A 10,232-nucleotide genomic window follows, 5' to 3' on the forward strand; every position below is an offset into this window, starting at 1 on the left:
GAGAATTAATTTTTTGACCGTGAGGAGAAAAGTGGGGTCCATCTGTAAGAAAAAAAGTCAAATATGACGACTGAAATAGTAAAATAATAATAAAAAAATCACTCCCAAATAGACTGTAAGCTAATGACTTTACATGATCACCCTTATTCAAGCAGACAAAAACCCACCAACAATCCCCACAAAATGAGTAGATACTTCTACATGGATTGACACATGTTTCATGGGATTCGTACTTCTTTCACAAATAATATAGTGCTCTATCCTCTGCCTTGTATTAATTTCAATTTTCTATTTAATAGATAGGACGACCTATCAAAAAATAGTCTTGTAAATTATTAACGTTTTTTTTTTAAAAATTCGTGAAAATGAGTTATCAAAATTAATCGGTCTTGAATGCTATCATAATTAATTGATCATAATAGGGAGCCTAAATTCATCTCAAAACGATGAAATTAATTAATCTATTCGACAAAAGAGAGGAAGTATATAGCAGCCCTTAATTTCAAGAGAAGAATACGGTTGCGCTTAATTCGAATAACTTGATTTTGAGTTATTGTTATTTATGTAGTGATCATAAATTGACTTATCCAAGAATGGAGAAGAAGACGGTGGCCATTATTTTGATTAGAAACAAATAGACTGGAGATGGGAAGAAGCTAATAGTGTGAAAATGTAAACTACTTAAATGATTTTGTTTTTATTTGAGTATTGAAAGTAATTGATTAATATATAATTTTATTTAATGGATGGATAACATTTTTTTTAAAGAATGTGTAATTAAAAAACGAGATTTTTTTGAAATTATGCTCCCGTTTTGCCCCCCATTAAATTCCTTTTCGTTTTTTACTCTCTTATTTTTAATCATCCAAATTTTCATAAAATAATATTACATGTAAACTGAAAATTTTTCCTTCTTTATCAAGCACTCATTTAAAAAAAAAAAAACACCATTCTTCTTATTTTTATTTCAAAAAATATGGGCCACAAGGGAGTTATATGTAATATTATTTTGTTGGAGAATGTCTGGTTGATTAGAAAAGGAAAAAAGATGAATTATAATTTTAGGTCCCGTTTGGTACATATTAATGTAAAAATGAGATTAAAAATATAGTTGTTACGCTCATATAAGAGATATAAAGTCAAATATGATAATTTAAAGTGGTGGATAACGATTATATTTTTTGTTTTAATAGATAAATAATAGGAAACAATCTGGGCTTAGTTTCCAAATTTTCAAATCATGCGTCTATAAAAGGAAAAATTGCGTGAAGCTATCGCCCCCACCTAACTTCATCTGCGTTCTAGGGTTTCTTTCTTTCTCGGTCATTCATCGACAACAGAAGGCTTCTCTTTCTCTCTCATCCGTGCAAATTGTACATCTGTATACGTAACCCTTATCCCCCTCTAATGGATGATATTTCTCGAAGAAACCCTCAATTTTAAGTTAATTATTATTATTATAATATTTTTTTTTTTTGCCGGAAGTAGAGTAGAATTTGATACTGCACAAGTTATGTTTTGATAATTTAGAATTTATTTTGAAGAAAAGGAAGAAATGCAGGTCAGGGAGTTAGAGAAGCCTGAAACTTCTGACATGAAGAGGGCAGAAAAGTCAGAGGAAAGTGAGGACCCAAAATCTTTGGAGGAGAATTCAAGTAAAAAAGATTTGTGTTCTGAGTCGGTTATTGATGTTTCGGGAAAAGTTTTGGATTTTCCGCTGCTGGAGGGTGTGGAAAGCATGGTAGAAGGGTTGTATATGTACAAGAATGGCTTGTACTTGATTCCCAGGGCGGTGGGTAGGCTTAAGGGCTTGAAAACTCTAAAGTTCTTTGCGAATGATGTGAAGTTGTTCCCTGAGGAGTTCAAGAACTTGGTAGAGATGGAAAGCTTGCAAGTGAAAGTTGCAGTGCCAGGGGTCAATGGTTTGGAGTTGAGCAAATTGAGGAATTTGAAGGAGCTGGAGCTCAGTAGAGTTCCCCCAAGGCCCTCGGCTTTCCCAATTTTAAGGGAGATTGCTGGGCTTAAGTGCTTAACTAGGCTCTCTGTTTGCCATTTCTCCATAAGGTTGGTCCTCCTCTGTCTTTCCAAATAAAAGGGATTATTAGTATCGTTTTTTATTCGTGTATTGTAGTATATATTATGCATGTGACTATTCTGTTTCCTTTTGAATTTTAAAAAGAATTGAAAAATATTGAAGCTTATTAGACTTAGACGATGAGTTACTTAATGGGTTGATGTGGTAGGATGGAATGATTATTCAAAGAAGAAAGAAAAAGGAGTGTTCAGTTGACCTTTTTTTTGAGAGACTGTTTAGTGGGTTGGTGCCGGGGGTTGATGTGTTCAAAGTAAGAAAAATGAAGAATTTGAAAGGGCTGGAGCTCAGTAGAGTTCCTCAAAGGCCCTCGGCGTTCCCAACTTTGAGTGAGATTGCTGGGCTTAAGTTCTTGTCTAGGCTCTCTGTTTGCCACTTCTCCATCTTTCCAGATGATGGGGATTATTGGTATTGTTGTTATTCATGTATTGCAGTGTATATTATGGATGTGACTGTTCCGTTTCTACTTAATGGGTTGGTGTGGTGGGATGAAATGGTTATTCGAAGAAAGAAAATGAGTGGACTGTTAACCTTTTTTCATGAGATAACTTTTTAATGGGTTGGTGCCGGGGGTTAATGGGTTGGAGTTAATCAAAATGAGGAATTTAAAGGAGCTGGAGCTCAGTGGAGTTCCTCCAAGGCCCTCAGCTATGAGTGAGATTGTTGGGCTTAGGTGCTTGACTAGGCTCTCTCTTTGCCACTTCTTCTTAAGGTTGGTCCTTCTCAGTCTTTCCAAATAAAGGGGATTATTAGTATTGTTGTTATTCTTGTACTGTAGTACATATTATATATGTGAAGGTTCTTTTTGAATTTTATAAAGAATTGAGAAAATATTGGAGGTTATTAGACTTAGATGATGAGTTATTTAATGTGTCGGTGTGGTAGGACGGAATGTTTATTCGAAAAATAAAGAAAAATGAGCGTACGACCTTTTTTTGAGATAATTAAAGTTTAAATTTAACAATTTGTTGTTGCGCTGATAGAACTTTTAGCATGAAATATTGATAGTTTTGCAGTTTATTAATTTGTATGGGGAATATAGGTAGGACTTAGGAATACTTGCTTGCAAATGGGTGTATATACTATTTGCTTATATGTTTTTGATATGGGACTTCATTTTTCTCTATCACCTCTCTCATGATGGTCATCTGTGAGATCAGATTTACATAGATTCTATATACTAAAGAAGTGAGTGGGATTTTTTTGGTGCTTGTTCAAGAGATATCCAATGTGCTATCACTTTTGAAATGGTTAGCTGCAAAGATAGGATTATTCTGCCATGTACTGACAGGCAGATATGTTTAGATAGAATACGCTCTGAGCATTAAGAGATAATGTCACTTTGGCAGATGTGTGGCATTTGCCTATGTATTGGGAGTTCATGTTGACACTCTTTCCATTTGGCGTGACGTGATATAGACCTTATTCATGAGAAGATGTTTCACACCAGGTATAAATGTTGCACCTCCCTGTGAAGGTGGGATATTGAACGCACCAATTTTTCTGAAAACTTGAGGATGGCAGTTCTAAATTTTAGCTTCAACCGAGTTTAAATTCTGATGCTTTAACTGCCTTTGTATTTAATGGTTAGGTCAATATGCTCTCATTTAAATGCATTGGTGTGCTCAGTAGGTTTGTGTGCTTGTGTTACATTGCAAAATTATGGACTTCCATGAATCTGAATCTTTTTTGGATCAATATGATATATGATCTTTTCAGGGACATGGCGATCTCTTTTATCCTTTTTTGTTTTTAATCCTAAACCACTTCAGTTATGCCTTGAGTTCATCATATTGAAATTAAGTTCCTCATACTGCAATGTGAAATGTTAATTCTTAATGCATATATGTTAAATAATGCTGCATTGATGACTTAGCTTTGGAGAAAGTTATAATGGTCCGTCTGTTGAACTTTTTGTGCAGATACCTGCCTGCAGAAATCAGCTGTCTTAACAAGTTGGAGTTCTTGGATCTTTCATTTAATAAGATGAGGAATTTACCAGATGAGATAGCTTCTTTGAGTTCCTTGAGATCGTTGAAGGTAGCTAATAATAAGCTTGTTGAGCTGCCTCCTGAATTGTCATCTTTGCTGAGATTGGAGAACTTGGATCTGTCATACAATCGATTGACATCCTTGGGATTTCTCGAACTTGAAACAATGTACAACCTTCAGAGTCTAAATCTTCAGGTATATGCTCAATGAATTTAACAATGGACCTGCTAATTGATTAGCTTCATTTTACAGATCTGAATGAATATTGGTCATGCTTACTACTTTCTGGTTTTCTTTATTTCTTTAGATGATTTATACTGGCTTTTTTCACTTTTATGTATCTTAACCTAACATGTAGTTTGCTATATTTTCCTCCTTTTTTTCATACTCATTGAAGCACAATGATCTACGTAGTTGCTGTCAAATACCATCATGGATAAGCTGCAATTTGGAGGGAAACAACAATTACACATCAAATGATGAATCTGCAGAAATGGATGTATATCAGGGTGTAGTGCAGGAGAATGATAACAGTCCTAGCAATAGTGAGGCCCTCTTTCTCTTTGACCCCTCAGTTGAAGTTGTCTGATTGTGTCATGTATAGATACTAACACAGTGATAAGAATTTGACACATTATAGGTTCTTCAATCACACCAAGGAGTCATATAACTGGTCTATCTCCTAATAATAGATGCCTGGTGGCAAGAAGGAGTAAGGGACGGAAATGGCAGTGTAATCGGCAACCAAGAACTCGGCAAGAGAGACTGAATCAGTGCAAGAAATGGAAACTTGAAGCTGCAATTCAAAATTCTTCCGAGAAATGCATGGCTTGCAAAATGCCTGTCCTTGGTGACAACTCTCTGGCAGAAGGTTCATCTGCACTTGCAGATGCTGACGTTGACAATAAAGAATCGTTTTCTGGAGATGATTTTTATGAGAACTCACTTATTAATATTGAAAATGTAGATGCTAACACGAAGGACTCCGTTGTTACTTGTTCATGTTCTACACTTGACACTGTTGGGATTCTCAAAGAGGCTGAGGGCGACTGTTCTGAATCTGGTGCAACTTTGGAATCTTTTTGTGATACTGTTAAGGTGCTTGATGAAGGCTTATCTTCTGAAACATCTAACAGTATAATGAAGTCAAAAAGGCATTCAGAGAAGGACCTCGATAACCCAAAACCTACTAAATCCCGAAGACCAACTAATGAACCCTTATATTTGTCATGCCAATATAGCAAGATATCATTTTGTGGGGTTGATGACCATCTACCAGATGGCTTCTATGATGCGGGTCGAGATCGTCCCTTTATGCCACTGTCTAGTTATGAGCAAAATTTGCAGCTTCACTCTCGGGAAGTCATTCTTGTTGACCGGTAAATTTCTTTTTAAGGGCTTGTTTGAGCCACATTATTTTCAAAAAAATACATTTTTCAACAGTAATTTGACATCATTTCAACCACATATTTTTCAATAAAATAATATTACACGCAAATTTAAAACATGTTCTTATTTTTTAACCACACATTTTTCATTGATTTGATATGAATAATGTATTTTTTTCCTATAATGTGGCTCAAACATGGGCTAAATGTTGATTATTTCTGTTGTGGATGTTTATTGCGTTGAATAAACATGAGCTTGAAAAGTGACTTAGTGGACAACTCAGAAAGAGAGCTTTCAGTAGATTTATATTGCTCTATTAGTCACATAGGTTGTAATTGTGTAATTTTTCCATCAGGGAAAGGGATGAAGATTTAGATTCTGTGCTATTATGTGCCCGAGCGTTGGTGTATCATTTCAAGCAGATGAATGGTTCGATTGATGAACAGAGCCATGTTGCACTTGATAATTTACAGATTGCATCATTGCTTGCTCTTTTTGTCTCTGATCATCTTGGAGGAAGTGATAAAAGTGCGGCTCTGCAAAAGATACGAAAAGCTGTTTCTGGCTCAAACTATAAGAAACCATTTGTTTGTACTTGTCCTACTGGGACTCGTGACAATATTAATATAGACACAAAGCAGGGCGTAGACATTGTAGAAGATATTGTTTTCCTGGATCTATGTGAGAAGTCCCTTCAATCCATAAAAGCAAGGCTAAATTCTAGTATCGTTCCTATTGGGGGTCTGCAGTTTGGGGTTTGCAGGCATAGAGCTGTGCTGATGAAGGTAGCCTCTCTCTATTAGATTTGTTTCTAACTTTCTATCTTGTTGGAGGAACTAATTTATGTGAACTGGCATCCTTTTCACCTATTGTAGTATCTCTGTGATCGGATGGAGCCACGAATACAATGTGAGCTTGTTCGGGGTTACTTGGATTTTTCACCACATGCCTGGAATGTAATTGTCATAAAGAGGGGTGAGTCATGGGTACGCATGATAGTTGATGCATGCCATCCCCATGATATTAGAGAAGAGACTGATCCCGAATATTTTTGCAGGTTGTTATTCTCTTTTACTTTTCACTTTTGTTTGCTATATTAGCTTTAAGTTTAATTTGGTGCAAACATGGACTTGCATTGCATTTTACTGTTTTTGCTTAGCATCTAGGAAGCACCAGCATGGATCTGGTGCTGGTGAGTTGGCGTCGGACAACGATACATGTTGAATAGGCCCGGTGGCATGTCCAATGTTTTCCCTGATTTCTTACAGCTAGACATCTGAAAGTTGCGGGCACACCCTGAATACTTGCAGATAATTGCGAAAGGAAGAAGATAAACTAACCTAGCCCATAGCCATCTTCCTTTTCCGAGAGCTAAATCGCAAGCCAACTGCTTTGTGGGTGTCAACGGCATTGGGTTTTTCTCATTTTATCACTTCAAATGACGCTAATGGCTAAAGAAACCATAGTTGAAGAACTAAACAACTTTTCTTTTTAACCAATTAAAAAAAAAAAATCCCCTTTAGGGCTAAAACACCCTTTTATATTTTGAAAAGTAGGGCATTTAACCTACACTTTATCGATATTTTAGTTGCTTTACAATGTGTAATTAAAAAATCGTGCATAATATTTCAAAAAATAATTAATATTATTTTAAGCTGCTTTATGACATGACCATTTGGAGGTTCGGAAGGACATAGATTCACTCTTTGAATATGAATACTGGTATAAATCAAATTAATGTGTCATCCTGGTATTTTTCCAGTGCATCCGACATGCATGGCTGACACATGCTTCATAGGTTGTGTCATGGTTAGTCATTTACTTGTGGGCAGCAGATAGTACATTATATGACTGAGTGTCCTTTAATCTTTTTCCTAAATACTAATATTTTGATATTTCTTGTTTTCGGATATGTTACACGCTTCTCCTTTGGAAACTTGTTTATAGTTGGTTTTGTTTCTATAAACAATGGGGCTCAAACATGCACTGTGTATGAAGAGCACACTATTTGTCATTTTCCTAAATACTAATATTTTGATATTTCTTTTCTTTTTATTTTTTTTTAATTTTTTTTTGAATGTGTTACACGGATTAACTTTGGAAACTCGTTTATAATTGGTTGTTTCTATAACAAGGGGCCTAAAAAATGGGCTATGTATGAAGAGGACATTATATGAGAATGAGTGGTTGAAAATGAGTTTGGGCAAAAATGAGTTCTAAAGAATGGTGCTCAAATGTGGGCTATGTATGAAGCCCTTTGTTTTATGTTTAAGAGAACTTGTAACCTGTAGATATCTGTCTTGTTCTTCCGAAGCTCGATATTATTGTTATCAAGAGCACATTCATGGCATATTTATGCATGTTTGTGTTGACCATTGTCTCTTATGGGTATTCTTTTTCTTTTCAGGTATGTTCCTTTGAGTCGTATCAGCTCTCCCGTTGCAGCAGATGTTGCTACCAGTCCAAATTGTTCGTTTCCTTCTCTCTCTGTATGTGATGAAATTGGAAAATTAGCTTCTACCACTCTCATGCGGTGTAATTTTGGATCACTTGAGGCTGTTGCGAAGGTTTGTTCCTAATTATATTTTCAATCATTTTTTTACCTGCATCAATTTTTTGCAACATCAACTTCTGAATATGTCTAATTTCTTCAATCTGCAGGTGCGGACCGCTGAGGTACGTGAGACTTCTGCTGATGAAATCAGGAACTTTGAGTTTAGTTGTTTAGGTGAGATCAGAATGTTGGGTGTCTTGAAGCATTCCTGTATTGTAGAATTTTATGGTCATCAGATATCCTCCACTTGGTCGCTTTCGGCGGATGGAAATTTTGAAGGTCGTATTTTACAGTCTGCTATATTGATGGAGTACATAAAAGGGGGTTCATTGAAGGTGACATTTTTTGCATAAAATATCTTTGTGCCATGTTTGTTGTTTGGTTGCTTTGGGTCCTTCATGTGTCTAATCCGTAATTGTCTTTCCATACATAATCTGACAGAGTTATGTGGAGAAATTATCAAGAGATGGAGAGAATCATGTGGCTGTGGAGTTGTCATTATTTATTGCTAGAGATGTTGCTTTTGCATTGACAGAACTCCATTCTAAACACATCATTCATCGTGACATAAAAAGTGAAAATATATTAGTTGATCTTGACAAGAAGAGGCCTGATGGTACACCTGTTGTAAAGATATGCGATTTTGATAGGGCAATCCCCCTTCGTTCTTGCTTGCATACATGCTGCATTGCGCATGTCGGGATACCTCCACCTGATACTTGTGTTGGGACTCCTCGATGGATGGCCCCTGAGGTGTTTCGAGCAATGCATAGACGCAACATGTATGGGCTGGTGAGTTTCTTCTTTAGTTGGTGCTCACTGTTTGTTCATTGTTTTGGTCGATGATCTTCACAGGGTTCGATTGAGGATCTTGTACATGTTATTAATTCCAGCATTGTGGTCATTACTTCATTAATAATTTATGTTTCTATTTGTTCATTATGATGAGATCTGACTGCCCTTCTGTTGTTTTGGGTGTGGAGTTTTGTAACTTTGCTGAATCCCTGATTGCTGATAAATAAACAAGTTTTATTATTACCGTCATAGTTAGGGACCAATTATCTTTTACTCATCTTTTTGGTCTCCGTCTCTTAAGCTCTTTAGGATGCTCTTTAGGATGCTGTTCGCATCCTGCCTCCTTCACCCCAAACCCTCTCTACACACATGAGGACATGAACTCACTATTTTTACTTACTCTAGCAATGAATCACGTTATTGAAACATTCTGTTCCAAGTGTGAAGACAACTGTTGTGAATTAGGGTTTAGTCATTGTGTAAGTTTTTCAAATTACAAGTATCTTTATTTGGACTAAGAAAGTTCACACCTCTTTCCATGTTTGGTTGTAGGAAGTGGATATTTGGTCTTTCGGCTGCCTGCTTCTGGAATTGCTTACTCTGCAAGTCCCTTATTCAGGGTTATCAGAATCAGAAATTCACGACCTTTTGCAGGTACTGTGTTATTTCTTTTGTGTAGTTGATGAACATTTGCAGAAGACAAATAGATAAGACATGCAATGGAGACTTTCTAGATGCTTACGAGTTGATGTATTCTGTAACTTGTATAATAATAACATCAGTATATCACTTTTTCATGTTCTGAAGTTCTTTAGCACTAGCCCCACTATAAAAACTCACGTTCCAATTGGTTTTTTGATTCCTTTTCTTTCTGAACTCAGTGGTATTTAGCCCGTTTGGTTTGGATAAAAATTAAATTTTTAGTAGGTTTTGATAAAAGTTGGGGAAATGTGTGGTTGGAAAATTATAGAAGTTGTTGGTCCCATAAAATGTGTGGTTGAAAATGAGTTTGGGAAAAAATGAATTTTAAGAATTGTGGGTCAAACAGGGGCTTAATGTTTAGAAGTTATTCCGTTTATTCTTTCAGAGTACACTCGTGCACTCAAGGGATGATGTCCTATCTTAGTTCAAGGGACATTTGCTAATCTTTTGTTGTTGGGTGATTTCATCGAGTCACTCTACTTCAAAATCTGTTTGTTTTTCTAATGGAATCTCCAGCATGGTATCTTAGCTCAAGGGACATTTGCTAGTCTATTGTTATCGGGTAATTTCATCGAGTCACTCTACTTCAAAATCTGTTTGTTTTTCTAATGGAATCTCCAGCATGGAAGACCTTTGCATTGATGCCATGTTAGAATGCTGTCTTCCTCATTGGACATTCTATTCCATAAACTAACAAGTTTTTTTTTT

At 36.1% G+C, this 10,232-nt stretch overlaps 1 protein-coding gene across 2 annotated transcripts; it reads left to right on the forward strand.

The window, feature by feature from the left end:
* The first annotated feature begins 1,264 nt into the window (after positions 1 to 1,264).
* Positions 1,265 to 10,218, forward strand: LOC111393698 (leucine-rich repeat-containing protein sog2). 2 transcript variants are annotated; one of them, XM_023019364.1, is made up of 10 exons: positions 1,265 to 2,064; positions 4,015 to 4,279; positions 4,482 to 4,629; positions 4,725 to 5,463; positions 5,829 to 6,258; positions 6,349 to 6,530; positions 7,881 to 8,040; positions 8,135 to 8,149; positions 8,247 to 8,362; positions 8,469 to 8,603. In XM_023019364.1, the coding sequence occupies exons 1-9, from the start codon at positions 1,556 to 1,558 to the stop codon at positions 8,331 to 8,333; spliced, it is 2,535 nt and encodes an 844-aa protein (XP_022875132.1). In that variant the 5' UTR covers positions 1,265 to 1,555; the 3' UTR covers positions 8,334 to 8,362; positions 8,469 to 8,603. The 2 variants fall into 2 exon arrangements, with proteins under 2 accessions (XP_022875132.1, XP_022875131.1); XM_023019363.1 differs by adding an exon at positions 9,375 to 10,218 and having other exon boundaries at positions 1,266 to 2,064; positions 8,135 to 8,362; positions 8,469 to 8,819.
* Positions 10,219 to 10,232: the final 14 nt, after the last annotated feature.

The sequence above is a fragment of the Olea europaea genome, chromosome 4 (genome assembly GCF_002742605.1).
Source record: "Olea europaea var. sylvestris chromosome 4, O_europaea_v1, whole genome shotgun sequence".
NCBI lineage: Eukaryota > Viridiplantae > Streptophyta > Magnoliopsida > Lamiales > Oleaceae > Olea > Olea europaea.

Coding starts and splice junctions, on each gene's coding strand:
- LOC111393698 (XM_023019363.1), top strand. CDS start 1,556: ATGCAGGTCAGGGAGTTAGAGAAGCCTGAAACTTCTGACATGAAGAGG. Junction 2,065..4,014: donor GTTTGCCATTTCTCCATAAG/GTTGGTCCTCCT, acceptor CTTTTTGTGCAG/ATACCTGCCTGCAGAAATCA. Junction 5,464..5,828: donor GAAGTCATTCTTGTTGACCG/GTAAATTTCTTT, acceptor TTTTTCCATCAG/GGAAAGGGATGAAGATTTAG.